The sequence below is a fragment of the Podarcis melisellensis genome (assembly GCF_964234715.1).
Source record: "Podarcis melisellensis genome assembly, chromosome: 14".
NCBI classification, from domain to species: domain Eukaryota; kingdom Metazoa; phylum Chordata; class Lepidosauria; order Squamata; family Lacertidae; genus Podarcis; species Podarcis melisellensis.
The window spans coordinates 47,367,885-47,393,259 of NC_138546.1; the positions used below are offsets into that span (position 1 = coordinate 47,367,885).

General features: G+C 49.0%; 1 protein-coding gene across 1 annotated transcript in view; it reads right to left on the reverse strand.

Moving 5' to 3' along the window:
* Positions 1 to 24,034, reverse strand: part of ALDH1A2 (aldehyde dehydrogenase 1 family member A2) — a 71,070-nt gene extending 47,036 nt beyond the window's left edge. The window contains exons 1-2 of the mRNA XM_081887720.1: positions 23,957 to 24,034; positions 23,286 to 23,460 (exon numbers count right to left, since the gene is read on the reverse strand). Coding sequence (XP_081743846.1) covers positions 23,286 to 23,402 — 117 coding nt within the window. The 5' untranslated portion in view covers positions 23,403 to 23,460; positions 23,957 to 24,034. The remainder of the gene's footprint in view (positions 1 to 23,285; positions 23,461 to 23,956) is intronic.
* Between the last annotated feature and the right edge of the window lie 1,341 nt (positions 24,035 to 25,375).

A 25,375-nucleotide genomic window follows, 5' to 3' on the forward strand; every position in this document is an offset into this window, starting at 1 on the left:
TCCCAATGTCCCTGCTCTCCCCTGGCATCTGAATTCCGGGATCTCACCCGGTTCTTGGGAGAGGGAGAGCCCCACCACCACCACCACCTCACCCTGTGAATGCTATTTTTACTGGTGTTTCATAGCTAGGACATTAAAATGCTAAAATGCTGAAATGCTGTAAGCCACTTCAGCCTTCAGAAAAATAGAGGGATAAATATCCAGAAAAGGCATGTGATTGGCCCAGTTCTTAAGACCAGTGGCGTAGCGTGGGGGGCGCGGGGGGGGGCAGCTGCACCGGGCGCAACATCTGGGGGTTAGGGTTAGGGGGCACAAATCCATGGGTTAGGCGGCGCAAATCCACAGGTTAGGGGGCACAAATTACTTGCCTTGCCCCGGGTGCTGACAACCCACACTACGCCACTGCTTAAGACTGGAGCCATGAAATGTGCCCCCCAAGGATGCTGGGGGCATGGCTCTGGCAGAGTGCACCCCCTGCAAGGCAGCCTTCCTCATATCCTGCCTCTGGGTTTCCCACTGGCATCTGGAAACAGGGTGCAGGGCTAAGGAAACCACCCTTGGTCCAATTCCATAGGGCTCTCCTTGTGGATCCTACCATGTCCTCTGTGGAGGAGGTGCTCTGGATCACTTTGCCCAGAGAGGGAAGAACTTCTCCTTCCTTCCTTCCTTCCTTCCTTCCTTCCTTCCTTCCTTCCTTCCTTCCTTCCTTCCTTCCTTCCCTCCCTTCCTCTGCAGGGCAAAGAGGCCTTGAGGCAGCGCAGACTATTTTTCTAGAAGGTGCTTGGAGGAAAGAGGCCTTCTTGCTACTCCTCCCCTTTCTAGACTCCTTTCAACAGGATTAGTAGCACTTCAAAAGCCCTTGCCCAGCGGCCACAGGCAGGGGAAAGAAAATGAGTCAGTGCATATCCATGGTGGGTAAAGGATGCTATCCTCCTGCCGGTCCAGTTTCCCCTCAAAAGGACTGTCAATCTCCTGCAAGGAATCAGAGGCCTCCTGCATGGTTTGACAGATGTGCAAACTGCATCAGAATGGGAAGAGGTGCTTCCATTCCAACCTGTCCTGTACACTTGTGGACCACAGCTCTGCTCTGCCTATTCCATCTTCTGGTCTTTGTTTCCCCCTGCTAGCCCAATTCTAGGACATCATCAGCCAGGGCTTCAGTCAATGGTGCTGGCTTCTCACACCCCAAATCCAAAGAAAAGGGGCCTCAGAGCCTCAGGCTGACAGAGGCAACCTCTACTTAGGAGCAGGCACAGAACCCCAGGATATCACACAGATCCATCTACCCTGCAAGGGGCCAGAGCCCCACTGGTGGCTCCTACCTTTAAATTGTGTGGCAACAACACTGTTTATAACATCTCATGTAGTGGGTTGTCATAGAGGCACCTACAGCCTTCAGGATCCTGGCCTGGGAATTGGGAAACTGCCAGCAGACTGTCTCCAGTTGCTGCTGGGAGGAAGAGTCAGCCAATTCTCTCCAGATATCCTTCCCTCCCAAACCATGGAGTGTCGTTGGAACAGCCTGCCTTATGAAAGAGAAACCACAGGGTGATCTAAAGCAACCAGCCAGCCTCCACTGTTCCAAAATAATAAGGAAATGGGAGACAGCTAAGCAGAGTATAAGATACTCTACCACCCATGACAACATCTAAATCGCCCCTTGCCTCATGTTATGAAACTAAATGGAATAATGGCCCTGTGGACACATCCTGGTCAGTGTGGAACACAAAACTGAGAATGAATGTGTCTCATCCGTTTCTTAGCGACAAGTAAAATGAAGTTCATTCAGGTTTATGGAAAAAGAAATTTCCCAGTGCTCAGGGGATTTACTTCAGATAGAAAACATAAATCCCACACCGGGCTTTCTTTTCTTTGCAGCTAAGAAATTATTGTATAAAACCTACCCACCCATCCCAGTTTCAAATTTGACATTTTCCTGCTCTATTCTGTATAGAACTGAAGTGGTGTGGGGGGTTTGAATACAAATTCCTTCTAACATCCACCCAGTTTGGACAGGACAATGTTGAAAACTCATGAACAGTAATACATCCACCGAGTCTCTTTTTTCTACCATCTCCTTTTAAACTCTGCAATTAAAAGCAACCAAATCACAATCACCACTGGCCAGCGAATCAACATGGATGGCATGCAGTGTAACCTTTCATTTCCTCTCTTGAAATATGTCCTGGAACGACGTGCGAGTGAATAATTTTCATTCCTCCTTCAATATTGATTCGTGATGATGTCATCAGGCATCTGCGGCGACCTCCCTGGAGCACCAGCAAGAACCTCAGCCAGTGGACAGAAATTAAGCCTGAGCCCTCGGGTCCTCCAAGGTGGAATTATTTTCCCATGGATTTAATAAACCATGTTCTTGTAGTTCTGCAATTCCATAATGTTTTTTTCCTCTCCCCCATACAGGAAGAGGATTTTAACATCCACATAATAACAGCTTCCCATAGGAGAGAAGCATGTTTTTGGATGAACTGGAATTTCCTAGCTCTCTTGATTTAGTAGCTGGTTATAGTTTCAATTCCATCAAAGTGATCCCTTTTTCATATGAGGCTCGCTCCTCCAAGAGGGTTTTTTTTGGGGGGAGGGGGAAGGCATCGGATGCCAAAGAAGCTTAAGGGAGGAATCTCAGCTGTTTGGCCCCAAGCGACCATCTCGTGGCTGCAGGAGCTGAGTGCATAATGACACTTTTTGGGGATAATTTTGGAGGCATGCAAAAAATCCAGCAGCCCCCGTTTCCCTTGGTAAATATTTCATAACACTGAAGATACCTGGCACCTGTGCCTCCGGAAATTTCATATCCTTCATTTCCTCTCTGTTTGGAAACTTTTCAAAAGCTCCAGCGCTGAGCCTGGCAAAGGAAAATCCTCTCCAACCCAAGGTGTGGTGCGTGATGTGTCTTGATTTCTCAGGGCTCATCAAGCACATGGCTGTCCTGATCCGACTCAAGCCCAAACCTTCCCGCCAGGGAATGACGATGCATTCCTGGGATCAGCTACCCACCAGCAGCTGGCTGAAGAATCCTTCCCAATGAACATTTCGCTTTGGAGGAATTTGGCTTTAGGGACTCATCACCAGCGGAACTTTGTCCTTCTGCAAAGGCCATCACAGATTCTGGCAAAGGCGGAAGACAGTCACCCGGACCCTGTCTGTCTCTGCCACCCACACTCTGTCCCCAAAGTGCCTGGCTGCTGCAGGTTTCCAAATATGAGGTACGGGGAATAGAGACCCAGAGCTTATTGGCAGGGCACAGATTTGGCACAAAGGAAGGTCTCAGGTCAGCCAGAGGAAGAGAAACCTGGGGGGGGGGGGGACCTGAAAGGCTGCCAGTCCCATCTGGGAGAGGAGACGGTAGAAGAAGATTGGAAAAAAATTAAGATTTATTTGCAAAAACATTGCAAACTGTATGAATGTTAAGCAGGATGCTTGATCATAAACAATTTGGCACCATTAAAATTGATGAAGTGAAGTAGGAAGATAAGTTAAAATGTAAGAAAAAACAATTTTTCTTTTGGATAATTATTTGGCTAAATTCAATTGATAATCAGACAGTAAGGATGGAAGTAAGGTGATAATTTGCTGGATAAATTTTTTAATATGGAAGGTAGGGGCGGGAGATGCGAGGAGGTCACAAGAAGATGAGAAAATATGTTTATGCTATCTTATAACTTTGTTTGTTTGGCATATTGTAATTTAAAAATTTCAATAAATATTTATTAAAAAAAATATGAAATGCTGCCAGTCCCATAGAAGGGTGCAGAGGAGGCCCCAGAGAGCAGACCTGGAGCGAAGGGGCTTAAGAGACAGGAGGGGAGATCTTGGAGAAAGGTCTTGAGGACAGGGGGTTTCACTAGGTTCTGTGGTTCAACCTCTGATTAAAAAGGATCCCAGGAAGTAGGAGATGGGAATAGCCTCTGTGGCAAGAACCCGGGAAGCAGCTGCAATACTGGGCCAGGTGGGTGATAGGGATGAGCAACTATAAAGGCAGCTTTGGATGCTTTCTGTACCTGCTGCCTCCTAGACACACACACACACACACACACACACACACACACACACACACGTCTGCCTTGAGGTCCAGGAATGCTTACTCCTCCACCACTTTTTGCTGGGCTCAGTCTGCAACAGTCTCTCTCTCTCTCTCTCTCAATCTCTCTCTCTCAATATCTCTCTCTCTCTCTCTCTCTCTCTCTCTCTCTCTCTCTCTCTCTCTCTCTCTCTCTCTCACACACACACACACACACACACACACAGAGAGAGAGAGAGAGAGAGAGAGAGAGAGAGAGAGAGAGAGTAGACACTTCTACATAGACACATGAAGCTACCTTGGATGATTTTTTAAAATCCCATTTTTATTCTATCCTTCTTCATCTTCACAACAAACCTGTGAGGCAGGTGGGGTGTGTATATGTGAGGTGAAGTGAAGGTCTCACACTCATGGCTACAGAGGAATATGAGTATCCTAGTGGCCGTCGTCCCCCCGCCGCCCATCACTTAGCTGCGCTGACCCAGGTGAGACCCCTGATCTCTCTCTGCTGCTTTAGAGTCTGGGGGTGGATCCTGAAACCTTCTGCATTCAAAGTAGGTGCTCTGTCCCTGAGCCAAGGCCTCTCTTTGGTAAAAGGAGACAAGCACACAGCTGCACATTTTTGCTCATGGACACAACTATCATGTCGGGACCATTAGTCTGCCTAGGCCAGTATTAGATGCTCAGACTGAAACAGCAGCTTGGCAGGGACTTGGGCAGACAGGTATTTCCTGCCACCTGCTGCCAATTCCTTTGGAGATGCTAGAGATTTGACCCGGGACCTACGTAATCCATGCCAAGTCTGGGCTCTGCTGCTAAGTCCTGCAGTGACCAAGTCGGAAGTTAAGGAACCAGAGCAGACTCCAAGATGCTGGAGATCAGAGGACAGCTGGACCAGAGGTTGGCAGAGGAGCCCACTGAAGCACAACCCACAGCGCCAGGGTCTATAGGACCAGAGCCAGAACCCTCACAGGCACCTGCCTTTGGCACCTCCCATGCTATCTCATGAGTCCAATGGCATAGGGACCACGCTAGGACAGAGTTTCTCCAGGTCAGTGTACTGGCCCTTCCAGAGGTTCTTGTTCTCCAGAAAGGGGGGAGAACCTAGGAGGGAGAGTTTCAAAAGGCCTCAGGTCACTTCCAGCCCTCCTTAGAGCAAGCAGCTCCCTATGAGCTCTCCATGGTGCTGCTTTCCTCCTCTCTCCCCCTCCACTACCACTTGGGCTCTGCAGGACAAGAGCAGGGGAGATCCATAAGAGAGGTGCCATACATAAGAAGGCCCTGGCTCTCAGTGCCTCATCTGAGAAGACAAAGTTGACAATACATGGCAGGATTAGTTTAGAGAAGATGATATATAAGGAAAGGCTTGATAGAGATTTATAAAATTATGAATGGAATAGGAGGTGTGGAGAGAGAACCCTTTCTCCCTCTTCTATAATTCAGGAACTCTGGGACACTCAGTGACATTCCTCAGCAACAGATTCAGAACAAACAAAAGAGAGCCCTTCTTTGCACAATATGTAGCTAAATTACAGAATTCACTATAACACTGTTTTATTTGTTTTACAAATGGTATATTTTATTGTTGTGATGTACCTTAGACCCCACAGTATAGTGGAGGCAAGAAATCCAACAAACAAACAAGCAAATAAAATGCCATTAAAACAGATCAGTAGAGCTTGGGGTCTGGTTCAGAAGGATGGTGTCTTTTTGTCTTCTTAATAAAACATAAAAGGTAGGTGCTGAATCTTTCTGCAGGAACTGCTCTTCTACACTTGGTAGAATGTGCCCCTTTTGCAGTAGCACTGAGATTGTCTGTGTATCTCTGTTATTTTTAGGTGAAGACCTTCCTGTTAATCATCAGCTTTGGAAAATGCTGTCCTTGGGAAGACATTTGTAGTTAAACACAATCTCTCAATATTTATTCCTGAAAAAAGCAAAAAGAGAGGGGGGAGGGCCTCCTTCTGTTTAACTTGGAAGCCCCTCTTCTAAGCACATATGAGAAACGGCTGGAATGTCAGCTTCATCCTCAGTGGCCCCTTCTGGCCTGAGCGCTCTCCGTGGCATGATAAATCACTGGCCAAATCCTTTACCTTTGCCTGTTTGATCTCAGCTCAGCAAGACCCGGTTTTGATGTGAAGAACACTCCAGATCTCTTAGGTCAGAGACAAATAGCAGAGCCTGTGACCTGCAAAGAGTGGCTGTTCGATTAGGCCCAAGTGAACCATCAGGAGGCAGCTTTGGGATGAGGGTTCACTCCGGCAAGCCTCCCGCCAGCCTCCTTAATGTCCCCCAATTCTCCTGTTAGAGCATTTCAAAGCCAGCTCTGCGGAGAGCCTGCGCAGGACATGTCTCTTTGTGTCTGGTGGCTCTGAAACAAAGTTTTAAAAACTCCATGGGAAGAGCTCAGGAAGGATTAGCTAGTCTAAATGACTTCTGGCATTTCAGTGCAAGCAGCAGAATACATATCAACACTGATTGTGGTGCCTATAATGGAGTATTTCTAATGTTAAGTTTGCACATGTGGTTCCAATTAGCCTCCCCCCACCAGCACTACCACCGTCAAGATGCGCACACAGCACACTCTCTCTCTCTCGCTCTCTTTTGGTTGGCAAAAGCATCTTTCTGATGTTCACAAATTCATCTGCTCAGAAGGATGTTGGTGATTATTATTACAGTCTATAATTAGAGATGGGCCAAAGCAGCAAAGAGCAGGAGGGGCTCCAACTGAGGATCATCTGTGGTAGACCTTTTCTTATAATTTAGCGCAAGCATTCAACAACTTCAGTGAAATGGGAGAACATGAACAGGGAGTTCAGAAAAAGGACAGTTTTGGATCCATCAGGATTAGGTTACATCATATTAAAGAACATTTACTCGCTGCCTTTTGCCACCTATGACATCTTTGGTGAAAGGCATTAAGCAAACTTTGGGTAATGGCAGCAGAACCTGGAAAAGCCACATCCCCCCCCCAAAAAACCCCTTATGGAGTCAAATGGAAGATCCTTCCCACTGTCTTGCCTGCCAAAGAAACAAAAGGGAGTTTGGACCCTTTCTCCTACACAAAACCAATAAAGAAACATTTAAACGTTATGTTCCCAGTCCAGCTGGATCAGACCAAAGGTCCACAGAACCCTTCTTCCTACCAAGAGCTACCCAGATGCCTCCAGGAAACTCGCCACCAGGACAGGAAGACAGCACCCAGCACCTGGTATTAAGTGATAGGTGTCTTCTGGAGCATTCCTTGTCATCTGTCATGACTAACAGCCCTTGGATAATCCTCTCCTCTTTTATGAATACCTCTAAACCTTATTTAAATGCTTCTAAGCCAATGTATGGAAGTGAGAGCTGGACCATAAAGAAGGCTGGTGGCCGAAGAATTGATGCTTTTGAATTCTGGTGCTGGAGGAGACTCTTGAGAGTCCCATGGATTGCAAGAAGATCAAACCTCTCCATTCTGAAGGAAATCAGCCCTGAGTGCTCACTGGAAGGACAGATCGTGAAGCTGAGGCTCCAATACTTTGGCCACCTCATGAGAAGAGAAGACTCCCTGGAAAAGACCCTGATGTTTGGAAAGATGGAGGGCACAAGGAGAAGGGGACGACAGAGGACGAGATGGTTGGATAGTGTTCTCAAGGCTACCAACATGAGTTTGACCAGACTGCGGGAGGCAGTGGAAGATAGGAGTGCCTGGCGTGCTCTAGTCCATGGGGTCACTAAGAGTTGGACATGACTAGATGACTAAACAACAACAAGCCAATGGCCATCTTCCCTTGCACCTGTGGCAGTGAATTCAGTAAGGCAGCTCATGGTTGTGCAAAGAAGCGATTCATATTGCTGGCGCCCTTTTCTTTAGGCTCCGTTAGCTGGCAGGGCATTGATGTCCTACACAGTTGTTTCCTGGTGGTAATCTGCTGGACACAGATGCCCTCCACACCCCCTACTGTGCAACTGCAGTTATGATTCCTCCCTTTGGCAGTACAAGAATTGGAGGTTGCTAAGCCAAGAGCATAGAATCCAGGGCACCTTTCTGACTCTTCATGGCTACATTAAGGGTGGGGGGTCAAGCGCCTCCCCTGTTTTTGCAGGCATAACAAACTTTGCTGCACAGCTCCCCATCTGCACTATACATTTAAAGCAACATCATGCCACTTTTGAGAGCCATGGCTTCCCTCAAAGCACCCCAGGGATTGTAGTTAGTTAAGGGCCCCGGAAATTATTAGAGGACCCCAAGGTAAGGTGCTGGCCTCACCTTTGCCCAGTCTCCATCAGGCAACTAAGGCTGGGGGCATTCTCTTCCCAGACCCCTGTGGGGCAGTGTGCGAAGGCACCTCTCCTTGGGGGCAGCTCAGATTAGGGGTAGTTGTAGCTGCTGCCTGGAGGATTCCCAAGGAAAGGGGAGACGAGAGGAGGCTGAGGGAACCCTCCACAAGGGAGGGTGTCTGGAAAGGGGTGAGGGGCTGCTGGCTCTGCAGGCAAGGGGTGACATAACTGGGCTCCTGAGCCTCATAGGGGTTCCACAGAAAGAATGTAGTTGGTTAAAGGAGCTGTGGACTCAGAAAGGTTGAAAACCTCTGTTCTAATCTATTGTGAAATTTTTTTGGGGGGGAATAGTAATGACTTGTTCCCCAGTAAAGGCCAGTGTGAACAACAAATTTCTATTTGCCACTAAATTCAAAGGGGGGGACAGTGCTCAAGGTGTAAGTTTAATTCTTTGCCAAGTGCCTAATATTAAAATGTAGGGGAACTTCCCCCCTCCAGCAATTTCTGTATTTAAAAAAACCCAAATGCACAAAAACAGAAAGGGTTTTGAAATCCCACCAATGAAATTAAGGCTGGGCTGATATTCAGTCCCCAGATTCCTGAAAATATGCTGTCCCTGTGAGAACAGGGCCTGATTTTCGGTGACTTTCTTGCCTCCCCCTTGTCTTGGCTGAAATCACCAGAGTCACCACCAACATCCTCATGGCTCTGCCTGAGGTGAGATAACGTAGAGCTGGAAAAGATGCAGAAAGAGACCACCAAAATGGTCAAAGGGATGAAACGCCCTACAAAGGGAAGGTGCAACATTTGGAGTGTTTCAGTTGGGGGGGGGACTGTTCTACAACTGTGCAAAGTGCTAATGCAAACATGATCTACTCAAAAGGGTTGAAAATCCAGTCTGAGTGGGTGCGAGTCTCTCTCGACTGGTAATGAATTGGCAAAGCAAGTTGTACATAAACACTAGAGGAGGAAACGTTCCTCTCTGTAACGATGAGTGAGCCACTCCCAATCTCTATTGAGCCCTCATCTGATAGTGTCAAATCTGCAACTGAAGCTTCACAGCATGGCCCTGTCATAACTTGGCAGCCATCACTGGCAATGTTTTGGTGAAGCATACTGCAACTATTTACTAATAGGTGGCCAAACATCAGACCGCAAGAGTTTATTCCTTTCATTCACCCCAAAGGCAACATGAAAAGCGATACTGAGGCACTTTTTGAACCACAACAAAGATGATACTTTGCTTCATTTTGTAGGAAAACAGGAAGCTGCCTTAGACTGGGATGGATCTAGCCCTGTGGTCTCTACAGCAGGAGTGGGCAACCTCAGGCCTGTGGGCCAAACTTGGACACATACGCTACACACAGCCCAAAACATTTGCCCACAAAGGAACGGACTGGAAAGGGTTGCCCTTCTGCCTGCTGTACAGCCTGGGCTGAAATCACTTGGCTCTGATCCTGTCTCTGTGGCTGGTCCAGAACAAAGTGGGAGAGAGAGCCAGCAGCTGTATTTGGAAATGGGTCCTTCATGCCTTAGCCTATTGAGCTGCATCAGAGTTCAAGAGCTGTATAGGAAAAGGCTCCCCAACACCCCAAAACACCACTCATGAAGCTTGTTTGCTGCCCAAACTGAAAAGCCCCTTTCTTAAAACATGTGGCAGCCTTTCCTTGGAGCTGATGAAAAAGCACTTGACGCATGCCCAGAGTGCCTTTACTGTCCCTTGCCGCTTTAGATGTCCAGCCGCTGAGCCCCAGAGGATCAAGTCCCGCTTCCAATTAAGCTGTGCACCTGGACCCTGCTGTGTTTCCTGAGAGTAGCAGGCTATATCGGCCTCTGGAGCTCCAGCCAGAGGGGAAAGGCTCACACTTCCCCGCCCTGAGAAAGAATGCAGCAGACATCCAGATGGGGGCGGGATGAGCCGAGGGGGCTCAAACGCCTGCCTTTGCTCTCTGCTTCCCCTCCACAGCTGCCTCCCCTGTCCAAGAGGCTGGGCCCAGGATCTTGCCATGGCTGGCCTCTGCCGCCAGGAGCGTCCTCCCCGGGGGTAGCAGCTGCACAGCAGGGTGGCCCCCAGCAGAAACAACCTTTTGGCTTCTCTCTCTCTGAGATGGTTTTGTTCCCTTCCATGAGGCAGCCTCTCCAAGAGCTTGCAATTGTCTGGGGTGCCTCAAAAAGTCCTGGACCCCCCCAACTGGAAAAGCTGAGCTGTGCTCTTTGGTAGCAACCGGGAGCTTGGAAACATGGAACCAAAAGGCCACACAAAGGCTTCAAATCAGCAGGAGGGTTTGGAAGGCCCAGGAAGTGGAGCCAGGCCACTGCCACAAGTTTCTCGGCATCAGGCCACTGAAAAAGCACCCTTCCCCTCCCCCCGCCCACACTGGTACTCCGCCAGACCTCTTCCTCCTTTTCCCTGGCCTCCTCTCTTCATTATCAAATTTTAGGTTGTGAGCTTAATGGGGCAGGCAGGGAACTGTTCTCTTGACCACCATGTGTCCCCAGTCATGATCCACACCCAAGTCTTCTGCTTGGCAGAAGTGGGTTGTCCTTACACTGTGATTAGGTGGCCCTCGAGACTTGTGCTTTATTGCAGTGCATGCATCGCGCACCATGTTCTTGACACAGCAATACTGCACAGTTGGTGGATTTACCCTGCTTTATTAGTTGCACTGCAATGCTTCCCCAATGCCTACGCACTACTGCTCATGTTGTAAAGACCTCCTTTTGAGCCACTGGCTCAGCCCTGGCAGGGGACATAGGGAAGCTCTGGACAGCAGCATCTTCAAAGCATGGGGCCTGTGAGCTGGTTTATGATGCCCCCTACAGGCCAGGGCCTTCCTGGCAAAAAAGCTTCAGAAAAGGGCAACCCACGCGATCAAGGGAAAGGAGCAACACCCCCCCCCCCATGAAGAAAGGTTGCGTCACTTGGGACTTTTTCATTTAGAGAAAAGGTGAGTGAGAGGCAACATGATAGAAGTTTATAAACTTCTGCATGGGATGGAGAAAGAGGATAGAGAAATGTTTTTCTCCTTCTCTCATAACACTAGGATTTGGGGACATTCCATGGAGCTGAATGTCGGAAGATTCAGGACAGTTAAAAGACAGGACTTCTTTCCACATAATGTAAAGGTAAAGGGACCCCTGGCCATTAGGTCCAGTCGTGGCCGACTCTGGGGTTGCGGCGCTCATCTCACTTTATCGGCCAAGGGAGCCGGCTTACAGCTTCCAGGTCATGTGGCCAGTATGACTAAGCCGCTTCTGGCGGACCAGAGCAGCGCACGGAAACACTGTTTACCTTCCCGCCGGAGTGGTACCTATTTATCTACTTGCCCTTTGATGTGCTTTGATGTGCTTTCGAACTGCTAGGTTGACGGGAGCTCACCCCGCATCAAGGATTTGAACCGCCGACCTTCTGATCGGCAAGCCCTAGGCTCTGTGGTTTAACCCACAGCGCCACCTGCGTCCCATTCTTTCCACATACTGCATGGTTAAACTATGGAACTTGCTTCCGGAGGGACAGTGATGCCGGCAAGTGGGATGGCTTTAAAAACACATCGGACCCTATCATGGTGGTTAATGTTTACTAGTCATGATGGCTCTGCTCTGCCTCCATGGTCACAGGCAGTAATGCTTCCGAATGCCAGTTGCTGGAACCCACAGGAGGTCAGTGCTGTTATGCTCAGATCCTGCTTGTGGGCTTCCCAGAATGGCAGGCATGCATTATTATTTTCTTCAGACGGGGCGACCAAAACTGTGCCTGCTATTCAAAATGCAGCAGCACCAGAGATTTACTTTTTAAAGAAGGCATTATGAGACAATGCTGTTTTATTCTCAGTTCCTTTCCTAATTGTTCCCCATATGATCACCTCTTCCATGATTAGAATTTCAACCTTCATTGCAAAGAGAAAAGAAAAGAAATGTGCCCACAAACGAATGAGGGGAGCTTGAAAGCATGGAAAAGAGTGATCTGGATTGTTTCACACCAGAAAAAAACAGAAAGAGAGAGGGGGAAGAGGGAGAGAAAGGAAGAGGGAGAGAGTTCTCCTGAAAGGCAGTGGATGGATACAATTCCATGGCATCCCATTACGCCTGGCAATAAACTATGTAGGGAGGACAGGAATGGCTGGGGGAGGAATTCCGCCATTTCTCTCCACCAGGAATGTCTGCATCAAGAACTCCCTGCAAAGCAAATAGGTCTCTGGCTGTCAAATCTGAACCCTTTCCTGGACGGCTATAGGTTTCCAGATCTGCCCTGGTGGCATCTGAAATGTGGAGACCTTAGAGAAGCCACCACAAGGGACAGGTAATTGTGGAAGGGAACACCTCCCTCTGAAGGCAATTTTTTTATTTAGAGCATCCTTCCCCAACCTGGGGCCCTCCAGAGATTTTGGACTCCCAACAGCCAGTTATTCAAAACATCTGGAGAGCACCAACAGGATGGAGAAAGCTGGTGTACAGAATATCTCAAGGAACAACTGGTCATGGGAGAAGAGATTGCTAAAGTCAAGGTTTTCCCCACTCCAAAAAACGAAACAAAAAAAGTCAGTAGCAGCTGCAGAGATACAATTCTGTCCCCAGAATTGGATCAAGGCACTGGTGTGGTAGCAGCAAAGTCTGTATGTTAACCCTTCCTCTCTTCCTGTTTCATTTTCCTAATAAAAATATTTGTCCCCCTGCTGCTACTCTTTGCACCACAAGACAAAATACGCAGGTTCCCCCCAAGGCCAAGGAAGGCTGAAGCAAAGCAGAGAGCAAGGGGTAGCAGAGGGCAAGAACTTGTTCCTGTGTCCTTACCTGGTGAAAAATTAAAGAACCGATAAACACCATCATTTGAAAATACAGTGGAAACTCAGTTTTCAAGCATCTCAGAAGCCAAACATTTCAGAAGCCGAACACCGAAAACCCAAAAGCGAATGCTTCCATTTTCGAACATGCCTCAGAAGTCGAATGGCTTCTGAGGTGTGTTTCTCAATTTTCACCATTGAAATTGCCAACATCCCTTTGCGCCTCGGTTGTCAAACTTTTCGGAAGTAAAACGGTCTTCCAAAACGATTATGTTTGACAACCGAGGTTCCACTGTATTGTGGAATTGTACCAAAAAAAGAGTAACAAACAAGATACAAAGTTAAAAACCGACCAGCAGGAACAATATCCCACAATGCTACCCTGGAAAAGGCCTGGCCTATGATCCTGGGAGGGACACGGGTGGCGCTGTGGGTTAAACCACAGAGCCTAGAGCTTGCCGATCAGAAAGTCGGTGGTTCGAATCCCCGCAACGGGGTGAGCTCCCATTGCTTGGTCCCTGCTCCTGCCAACTTAGCAGTTCGAAAGCACGTCAAAGTGCAAGTAGATAAATAGGTACAGCTCCGGCGGGAAGGTAAACGCCATTTCCGTGCGCTGCTCTGGTTCGCCAGAAGCAGCTTAGTCATACTGGCCACATGACCCGGAAGCTGTACGCCGGCTCCCTCAGCCAATAAAGCAAGATGAGCGCCGCAACCCCAGAGTCGGCCACGACTGGATCTAATGGTCAGGGGTTTCCCTTTACCTTTTTATGATCCTGGGAAGAAGGGAGGTATAGAAAGGCAATAAATAAATAAAAACTGTTGAAAAACCCCAAATAGCTGGTGCCACCCTTGTTCCCAGGGGAAGGGGGCTTTCCTCACCCTTGCAGCTGCCTCCCTTCAAGAAAAGTCCCCTCTGCTGTAGGACTACTGGTAGGACACTGAGGAGCCACAGCTCTCCAGTTGCTTCAGGTGAGGAACAGGGTTCAAGGTGCAGTACAGGCCTGAAAGGCTGAAGATGGATTTGGGGGATCGGGGCCTCTGGGAAGGGAACTTGGCGGTGGCCCTGGAAACCCTCTTTCAACCCCCAGGCCTCACAACCCCTGGAGAGGCCCTGCCTCCAATGATTGCATACAAATGGAAGGAAGGGAGAAGAGATTCCTTGCAAGGTCTAGGCGCATGGAAGTCATTAATATCCTGAGGAAACTATAAATGTAAGCACATGCCTGATATTTATTGCTCATGAGAAAAATAAGCTTAGTAGTAATTCCACGCGCCTCCCCCCCCCCCCATGTTAATTTGCTGGAAATAAAGGCAATTAAAAGGCATCCTGTGTGATGCAAAACATTCTTGTCAAAGGCTGGTGATTCAAGCAGCTATCACAGGCGTGTATTTGTGTGTGTGAGTTAACTGCCAACATGTTAGAATGTCAGCCTTCTTGCAGCGGGGCTGGCAGAGCACAATGCGCTTGACTTACTGCACCCTGGGGTGCCGTGCGAGGATGCAAGAGGGTGGGTTTAATTTAAAAAGGAAGTACATTTGAAACTCCCTGCAAGGAGTTCGGAAATTGGAGTCCATAGAATCAGCAGGAAAGCGGGAGGGAACGGAGGCGTCTCTCCCCACTCCCCACCTCCAGGGCCCTTTCAGGGGGTATTTCTGAAGCCAAATATAGGACAGAAACGGTGGGGTTGTGTAGGGAGATGCAGGAATCGCAAATGGGCTCTTTGAACAAAAGCTGATACCCCCAACCGCACTCAGAGAGAGAAAGAGGAAGAGAGGAAGCGATTGCGGTGGTGAGCCAGAACTAACACAGCTTAAAGGATGCTTTAGGCAGAGGGTAGGGCTGGGCTTTTTAAAACAAAAACAACGTAAAACACACTTCATACTAACTTTAAAAGCCACCTTGAATGGCCAAAGACATTCAGCTGCAAAGTGTACTGTCAAGAGCAGCCCTACAGTATTCTGGCATCGCTCAGAGCATCGTTTGTGTGGGGACTCACCCTCAGCAGTGGTTTTGCACACCGAGGGCATTTCTGGGTTTTGGAGATGGGGCTCAGGCCCCTGCTGGCAAATTCAGGTGGTACAACTAGAGTGAGTTTGGAGTTCTGCCACAACAGATCTGCTTCCAAAACAACAACCACACACCCTCCATAGACTACTTGCGGTAATGGAAGTGATGGGGAAATGCACTGGGAAGTGTGTGGGATAACAACTGTTTGATGCAGCACTGTACAACCATCTCACAAACAAACCAGAACAAATGCCAACCTTTGTGAAAACAAACCAGGGCGGATGCTCTGACTCCCATCAGGCCCCGTCAGCAGAGAGGAGGGGAACTGGTATAAATGGACTTTTTTGGAAGAGCACCAGAAGAACCAATGCTGGATCAGATCAAAGGTTCATCCACTCCACCACCCAACAGCAAGAAGCCTCCAGGAAGTCCACAGGCAGGGCATAAAGGCAAATAGCTCTCCTTCCATGGCTCTCTCCTGCCAGTAACACAGACACCGTATTTCGTAGCATGTGGCCTCTGATAGTGCCGTCTCCTGACAAGCAGCCGCTGATGGCCTTCTCCTCTTCTTCTGTGAATTTGCCTAAGTTCACAGTGAGATCCATCAATGAATGATACCTTGTCTTGTGTGAAGAACTTCTTTCTCCATGAATCTACTCCCCATCTGTGGCACTGGGGGACTATGAATTGTGGGGGATAAAAATCCCTCTCTACCCATTCTTTCCTCATTCTGTGAGCCTCTACCACCCCCACCCCCATGGGATGCAACCCTCATTCACTCAGCCGCCCTTAAGAGCACCCAGGCTTTGTCTTCAGGTAGGACTGCCTCAGCCCAGCATTACAAGAAGCAGAGGCAGAAGCCACAGGTTCATGTAAGAATTGTCTTGCTGGTCATGTTGGTGCCCCATCTAGCCCAGCGTCCTGTTCTCACAGTGGCCAGTCAATGGCCATACAAAGCCCACCAGGATCAGAGCACCATCACAACAACTCCTTCCTGTAGTTTCCAGCAAGTAACATTCAGAAGCATTATGGTCTCCAGCAGTGAAAGTAGAACATAGTTCTGGGTCCAAAACATCTGAAGGGACACCATAGTGGAGAAGGCTGACCTGTCACTTCTGAACGCCTGTCCCGTGCCTGTTTTCTTGGAAGGAAGTCCCATTGTGTTCAATGGGGCTTACTTCCAGGTAAATGTAGGATTGCAGCCTAGGAGTAATTGCATCTCAGGGGTACCTTGAGCTTGGGCAAAGCCATCAACACCTTGACATTGCAACTTAGCACACACACACTTTGACAGGGGAGGGGAGAAGGCGACACCCCAAACTCCCATCTCCCCCCTCCCCTCAGACTTTCTGCCTACACTGCAGACCACACCAGCCCACTTGACCACTGGTTTGTGCTTACAATCCTGCCAGCTCCCCCCAAAGTGTTTATATGGAGTTTATACAGCTGGAAGCAAGACAGAAAGGAGGAGATGGTGGCTGGTGCATCTCCCTTCCTGCACAGAGGCCGACGGGTGTATCAACAGCCTTGTCTTCCATTCATAACACCACTTTGTCTTCCTACTGAGCTGTTTATCTGAGGGTTTAACCACAGAGCTCTCCCAGGCCCAACAAGCAGGGGGACACAACTCTAAACAGAGGCAAAAAAGGATGCAGTCACCACACCTCTCGCGTCTTGCTTCTCCATCCCAGGGACTTAGCCAATTGGCAGGACAATGTGATGGTTCTTTATGTCACTTTTCAGAATACATGTGCTAAGTCTCCTGAGAGATAAGCCACTTCTAAAAGGCTGCCTAAAGCTGGGCCTGCAAAATCTGTGTCAAACAGAATTTGTTTCCTGCAAAAATAAAAATATTTTTTAAAAATTCTATTCATTTTAATTTTAAATTCCTCCAAAGCACATGGTTGTCATTTTACATGGTTTGAGAGGATCATAAGAACATCAGAGAAGCCTGGCTGGTGCTGGGTGTCACTGAAGGTCCATCTAGTTCAGGGCCCTTACTTCCCCCAGGGGGCCAACCAGATACCTCCAGAAAGTCCAGAAGCAGGGTGTGAGAATGTCACTTCTCTCAATGTCATTCTCCCAAAACCCATATTCAGTGTTAGACTGCCTTTGAATATGGAGCTTGCACAGAACAATCCTGGATAGTCACCACTTAGATGAATCCTCCATGAATGTCTCAATATTTAAGAGACAGCTTGCTCTTTAGGATGATTAAAATGAGGCTGGCTTCTATCCAAAAGTGGAGTTCAAAGTAAGCGAAGGGAATCTCCTGGGACAGGTAGGTAGGCTTCTTTCCTCCTCAGTCATCTTCATGGTCCAGTAGGAATGAACCACCCAGCCTTGGGGAAAACCCCAAATCAGTCCCAGGAATACTTTGGAAGTCCTGGTTCATGCACAACTACAAGGAATCGCAGAGTTGTGCCCCTTCAGCAGCACTGCAAAAGACCTCAAGGTGCAGAAGAGATCACTGCTGCCTCAAGCAACTGGCTCTTTTGCAAGGTCAGGCCTGAGTATGGTGCATCCCCAATTCCCCACAACCTTACACAGAGGTGCCAACTTGAATAAAATCTGGGGAGGGCAGGTAAGCCCTGCCTCACATAATTGATCACGAGGCGCAGCGTGCACACACCATTTGGAGGGCAATGGTCATCAAGTGGGGGGGGGGAAGCCCCCTCAAATATTTTATGGGTGGGTAAAGGGACCTTGACCCCTAATTGGTTCCCATGATCCTACACCTGAATCTCTTTCTGCTGGTATCATAAGCTTCAAGGCATTACTTGGAAGTAACTCATTCTTTCTTATTTCTTTGAATGTGAGCACACACACACATCCTAGTATCCTAACCTTAAGCACACCTGCATGGAAGCGAGATCCTTGGGATTTGCTTCTAAGGAAATGTGTCCAGTTACAAGCCCCCAGGTGAAGCAAGTAAGAATATTGACAAGGAGCACAATGTGGTGCAGAGTTGCCTCCCCGCCCCCCCAGCTAACACCAGGGAGTCCAAGAGGATTCTCCCAACATCCCTTAGCTGCCCCTTAAGGAACAGAGCAGGGGTCAGCAAACTTTTTCTGCAGGGGGCTGGTCCACTGTCCCTCAGACCTTGTGGGGGGCCGGACTATATTGGGGGGGGGTATGCAAGACCACCATGAGCCCTGGTGGCTGTTACCTGTGTCTTGCGAGCATCAGGGGCTGGTGGTGGAGGGACAATGAGCAGCGCGCAGAAGGGCTCCAGAGAGGGGCTGCTTAAAATGGCGGCTGCTTGAGCATTGCTGCTGTTGGCACCAACAACGCCCAGCCCCCTTCCTCCTCTAGGCAGGGCAAGGAGAAGCCAGGAGGAGGGAGGGAGGAGGCACTGGCACCACTGTGTAAGGGAGAGGGAAAGAACACGCTTGCTGGCGATCCACGCAGCGATTTCCGGGACTGTCCGCAGGCCGGATCCAGAAGGCAATTGGGCCTGATCCGGCCCACGGACCTTAGTTTGTTGACCCATGGAATGGAGTGATGCACACAAGCCCCTCTGGAGTAGGCAATCAACCCGCTCACTGTCAACATCTCTGCATTACTTGGATTGAGCTTCTGTTAAACTGCCCTTGTCCAGGTAAATTTCATTTTCCATTATGGTATTTCCCCTAAAGGATAACGGTTCAAGCTACACACAAGAGGAAGAATGTGCAGCTGTGACACACAAGCAAGCAGCCTTTGCAATACACCCTGGTGCTTCCGAGCCTCAGCATCAGCCAGCAATTCTCCCAACAAACTGGTCCACCTCCTGATGTTTGAAAGATTTATGAGTCACTCAGTGAATATTGCTGTCTTTCACTGCACAATTTAACATGCTGGATTTATTTAATGCAGACCTCTCAGCAATGTAAACAGCTTGTAGATCTAGCAAAATATTTCCTGAACCTTTCCCTACACCCCGCACCCCATCTCAGACTCCGCAGGGTGGCTTCAGATGTTACAAGGAAACACACAAAGGCAAGCTGCCTCCACATTCAGTTCCTGAGCATCTGGAGGCGACTTCGTGCATCTCCTCTGATGGCCAGATGCACCAGCCTTCCCTGTATTTTTAACAGATGAAAGAAGGAGTTGCCTCTTCATCACACACAATGCAGAATTAGCACATGAAGCAGCGAAGGTTGCTAGTACAGGTGGCTGCTGCACAGATGGAGAAGCTGTGGCCCTCCAGATGTGACTGGACTCCAACTCCCATCCCATCAGCCAGGCCAATGACCAGGGACTGTAGTCCAGCAACATCTGGAGGGCCATTGACAGCTGTTGTTGGACTACAACTCCCATCCTCCCTGACCACTGTTCCTTCTAGCTTGGGATGATGGAAGTTGTAGTCCAGGTACAGCTCGACACCCACATTTGAGAAACATTGAGGAGCTCTGTTCCTGGTGGAGGCTGGTCCAGCGTGGCTAGTGGGAAACAGCCCTACAAATTTTAGTCTGTCCTTGGCCAGTCCCCACCTGACTGGAATTGCTTCTTTGCCAGTCACCCTCAGAAGTCAAGAGCTTCTTCAACACACTCAGCCACCATCTGTTTCTAACCTTCAACTCTTATTTTCTGATTCCAATTAGGCTCTGTTTTTAAAGAAGTCTTATGTCTGGACGCAGGTGGCGCTGTGGGTTAAACCACAGAGCCTAGGACTTGCTGATCGGAAGGTCAGCAGTTCGAATCCCCGCGATGGGGTGAGCTCCCGTTGCTCGGTCCCTGCTCCTGCCAACTTAGCAGTTCAAAAGCACATCAGTGCAAGTAGATAAATATGTAACCCTCTGGTGGGAAGGTAAACGGCATTTCCGTACGCTGCTCTGGCTCGCCAGAAGTGACTTAGTCATGCTGGCCACATGACCCAGAAGCTGTACACCGGCTCCCTTGGCCAATAAAGCAAGATGAGCGCCGCAACCCCAGAGTAGGTCACGACTGGACCTAATGGTCAGGGGTCCCTTTCCCTTTACCTATGTCTGGTAGGGTGTAGAAGTCTTACTACTCTGGGAGAAGGAGTGTCTCTGGTGAAGGACACATCATGCTCCTTCTGTGGTTGTTGGTCCTCCTTTGGCCTCACCCTGCACTCAGCACTCATCTGAGCATGCTTGCAATAGTTTAATGTGTTTAAGGGCTTCCATTGAGCAACATCACCCCATTCAGTGATGGGGTCAGTCTATAATGCATCTGGGTGCCCCAGAAGCAAAACAAACAAACAACCAGCCCCCTCCCACTAATGAACCCAGAATGCTTTCCGCCAACACCTTTCTCCCGGGCAACCCCCCCTGAAATGACAGAGGTGCGCGGGGGCACAGCACCACTCTTGCGCAACTCTCATTCATTTCCAGGATTGCGCGCAGGAGAACTTCCCAGTGGATTGTGCGCCCCAGCGGGACAGGTCTCCTAAACGAGGCTCGAAATTTCACGCCTCAAGTGTCCCCCCCTCGTCCCGCCTCTGCATGCAAGTCACAGACACAACTGCGGCGGCCTTTCCACCGAGACTCAGGATCGCAAGAGCCGCGCAGCATCCACAAAGTGGAACGGTTGCGCCGAATTCCAGGCAAGAGAAGGAAATCCCGCTGGGCGCTCAAGGAACAGCCCAGAAGAAAAGGGAGGCGGAGCAGCCGGAGAGAATGGGCGCTGCTATAACTTTTGAGATGCTCGAGGTTACAAGTGATTCCCCCCCCCTTCCCCTTCCCCTTCTGGAGGCGATTTGTTCCCTTTTGTTTACAGGAGTTGTCACTTGAGAGAGACATAAAAGTGACCCCACCGGCTGAGAGAATCCAGCGCAGGGCCGTCATTTTCTATCTCCTTGTTTTTCTTTGCAATAAGTGGGAAAGTGGATCCTGGATAAAAGTCTGGCCAGAGCCACGACACCCAATTAAAGGCTTCAATTAGCAATAAATCACTTGCCTGGCCTGCCGAGAGAGAGGGCGGCAGTGGGGGAGAGAGACCGGAGAAAAACGGAGCGAGAAAAACAGAGACGGGTGTACGAAACTAAGATCCCCCCCTCTCTCACACACACACACCATATTTTCATTTGCAAAGGCAACCTTTTATTTCCATTTCTCGATGCACTGTAATTTTTATAGAAATATGGGATAAAAACCAACAAGGACTTACTACTGATATACACCATCATTGTGCATGGATTTTTGCAGAGTAACACAGTTCCACGCAGGTAAAGTATTTTTACGAGTGCCACAGCCACTCAATACTTCAGATCAACATGAATTTTGGGACGTGTGAGGGAGGTTCCTGTCCCATCCTTGTGACTCCTTAATCCCAGCCCGTCGTCACCCCCGCTTCTACTTGGGGCGCAAGTTTCTGGTCCTCAAGAATCTGCTCTGGTCTCTCCCGCGTTCGATGCATACCGAGGCGACGGTGTGACTCAAAAAATTTTTGGGACTAACTGTATGCTACTGAAACAATACAGATTCTTTTTTTTCATATTTCTACATATCCATATTTAATCTAAATCACTTTTCTTTCTCTTTTTATAAATAATATCAAGACTGTGGTAGGATCCAGCCCAAGTTAAGCGCTATTAGTTCTCACTGATTTCAGCTGGAAAGAACTAAGCAAGATGATGAGATATCAGAATAGATGTAAAGATGCTTAGCTATAGATTGTTACAGCTAAATTCATACAGTATTTTTTTTTACTCAGAAGTAAGTTCCATTGAGCTCAATGGGGCTTACCCCGTACTAGGAAGTGTATGTAGGATTGCAGCCTCTGCGCATAAAACAACGAGTATTGTGATTACGAACCAGCTACGCTTCTGCACATTCCTTTGATTTCAACGGGAAGAGTCAGCGACGGGCTTCATTATCTCCCACTGAAATCAATGAGGCTTGAAAGTGCTTAATTTGACTGGATCGCACCCCCAGTAATCCTAGCACTATAGACAAATAATCCTTTACATTGTTAAGAGCAGTTAAGTGCCAGGTAAGTGAACCGGCACAAGGCATTCGAGACTCACATTTATTTTATTTTTATTATTTTTATTTGAAAATAGGTGGTTTATTCGAATGATCAGCAAGTCCTTATGTGGCTATTGTATTTCGGATTTAAGAAAAAACAGGGAGCAGCAGCAAATTCATGATGAAATTTGGGGATAGAACACATTCGTGATGAAACATTCTGGGAACAGAATGAATCTTTAACAAACATTTATCATGTATGTTTGCATCAATGAGGTTTCTTGTTAATCGGCATTGCGTGACCTTCAGGACAATATTGGCTTTAAATAGAAGTGCCGCCTTTTTACAAGCCTGAAGCGTCTAATGTCCCTTTCAAAGGATGAAGAATGTCCGCGCTTGGGACCTGATCCATGCCCAAATTCTCCTGTAATGACTGCTCACTGAGTTGCACGCTCTCGCGCAATTCCCCTTTAACCTCAGTGGGGCTTGTGCAAATGGTCTTGCATCCCACGGGATCATGTCCAGTGTGCTTAATAATACAAACAGGCATTCACAACCAGAAGACGGACCAAAGGCATCACACTTCCTGTCGAAATTGCGTTTTGGAATAACTGTCTTCTGAACACACATACGCTAAAAACCGTGCAGATCTGTATCAACTGTAAATATAGGAAAGCTCTGCACACCTTAGCCCGCAGAATAAGCCATCAACCCTGGGCACTTGGTGATGTGGATAAGCAAATAATTTTCTTGCCAAGTTGCCTGTATTCGAGATGGTTATTTGTCTAGGAAGGAAATCAGCAAACGGTTCCCTCCTTCCAAAGTTACAACAACTTGGCTCGGTGACATCTGCGGCAGGAATTGTTAAGGAAGAGTCCCAGGAGCGAAAGACACCAGTTTTTAGAACAGCAAAACAGAACATGATTCTCATCATCTTTCAATAGGCTAAAACAAGATTTGTACAATCGCGCCCTCCAACAATCTTCAGGAGCTCAAGTCTGTGCGGATAAACCCTTTTCCCAGAAAGAAAGAAAAACTGATCCAAAGAGTTAAAATGATGCCAGGCAAACGGGAAAGGGCAAGATATTTTTTCTTATCCTATGGACTTTATTCACATATAGCCACCCATCTACTGGCATCCAGCACCTGAAAACGCACCTCTTTCTGGCTTTTGTGTTTGTGTGTTTTTGAAGAGAAGTCCGAGGGAAGCGGTTTGGGGTCAGCTCAGAAAAAGAGAAGCCCGTGCTCCTCTGGCAGGGAAGAGCAGACAGGTGACTTACCTTGGTGTACTTGATCTCCAGGTTGGGGGTGGGAGACGGGAGCAAATGCAGAGAAGCCATCAGAGCCGCCGGGTCCGCCTTCAGCCCACCTGGCATCTCAATTTTGCTGGAGGTCATCGTCTCGGGAGCCTTCTCCTCCTTCCCCGACGGGGCGACTGTCTCCCTAAGTCTGTGGCTTGAAATAGGTATGGAGAGAGGGGAGTGTGGGTGTTTATGTGTGTATTTTCTCCCCTCTTCCCCCAACCCAGCGCTGGAGATTTGGAGGCTGCTGCCGTCTTCGGTATATAAGCAGGTGTCAAGGCAACCTCTCCTTATTGGACGGGAGGGCAGGGCCAAGGAGGCAGGACGACCTCCAAGGAGGATGGGAGCATCCAGAGCCTCTCCACCCCAAGCCCTGCAGAGGCGTCGAGGAGAGGCAACAGGTCCTCCCTGGCTGGCCGTCAAGTCCAGCCACCCGCTCCCCCCTTGAGCTTCATCCCATCAACTGGGCACCAGCAGGAACTGATAACTCCCTTTGCTCACCAGGGAAAAAGGCTTTGCCTGAATCCTTCTTCCCCCTTTTGCTGATAAGCAGAGGCGGGAGAAGAGGGTCCAAGGCGAGGTTGGCGGGGCGGGGGGAAGAGAAGCAATTACGGAGGGTTTCCCTGGGATAATTAAAGAGGAATTAGCACCTTGGTCTTAGATGCAGCCCAGCGGAAATCCGACGAGGGGGCTTTCTGGGCAGAGGCTCCAGGAGGGAAGAAGGGGACTCGCTCCTCCAGCAGCCCAGAAGGAATTTGGGAATCTAATTAGAAACTCGCTGCCAAGGGAGGGAGGAAAAGGAGCCATAAACATGTCAGACCCAGAAACGCGCTCCGCCCCCCTCTCTCTTGGGGGCGCAGGCACGGAGCCTCAGCCCAGGTGGGAGCGATGCGAGGGTCTGGGGAAGCCAGGGTGCCCCCAAGCCACTTCAGCCATGGATGGCAGAGGGGCGGGTTAGAGAAGCAGCCAGGCAGCATCCACACTATTCATTTAAAGCGCTCTGATACCACAATGAACAGTCAAGGATCGTGAGAACTGTAGCTTGCTAAGGGTGCTGAGAGTTGTTGAGAGACCCCTCTTCCCCTCACAGTAGGCGTGCCAACTTGAATAAAATATTGGGGGCCCCAGGTAAGCCCCACCCCACATAATTGATCAGTTGGCGTGGCGCACACCCACACCATTTGAATGGCAATGCCCATAAACTTTGGGGGGCCTGCCCCCTCAAATATTTTATTTGGGGCGCCGAAATGACCTTGGCTCCTATGCCTCCCAGAGGGGACTGGGCTGAGGCATGACTGACAACACCTGCTTTGAAGACCAGTTCAGGGATTGCAGAAGAAGATCCAAAGAGGGGCAGAACGCCCCCCCCCAAAAAACCCCCACCCTTTGTTGTTGAGGGGCTGTTTTATTCCAAGTTTGGCAGATCGGTTTTTTTTGTTCTTGTTTTAATTGGAAACTTATTTCAGTTTCAAAAGTGATAAACGTCACGGAGAACGTGGGGGGGGGGACCCCAATCTTCGCATTCAATCTGACTTCTGATCGCCAGGCAGGAGAAAGCGAGGAGTCGGAGGGACTCATCCTGACACATCCGCGCGCGCGCCCTTGGAAGGAAGAGGGTTTGAAGTTCTTCTGCAGGAGTCTCGCTTGTAGAGCTCATTGGCCGATACCCGGCGCAGATCATAGACTGGTAGAATTGTAGAATTGGAAGGGGTCGCAGGGGTCATCTAACGCAACCCCTGTCCTTAAGCCCCGCGTTCCCTTGTGACTCTAAGCCTTGGCCCAAGTGAGCCACCCGAAGACCACCACCACCTTTTCATTGCTGGGTGACTTTCACAAAGGGACCAAAAGGCTCAAGGGCCCCCAGATCTCCACTCTATCGCACCTGGCACCATCCATATAAAACACTGGTGGGCACGGACGTGCCCGGGGGCGAGCAGGGGGCAGCTGGCCCCCTAAATCAAGTAAATCAATAAAAAAACTTAACTGAGGATGTGACCACCCCCAGCATAAAGCCTGACCCCGCAACATAAGCCCAGGCTTGTAGCCCACTTTAGGAGTCTTGCCTCCCT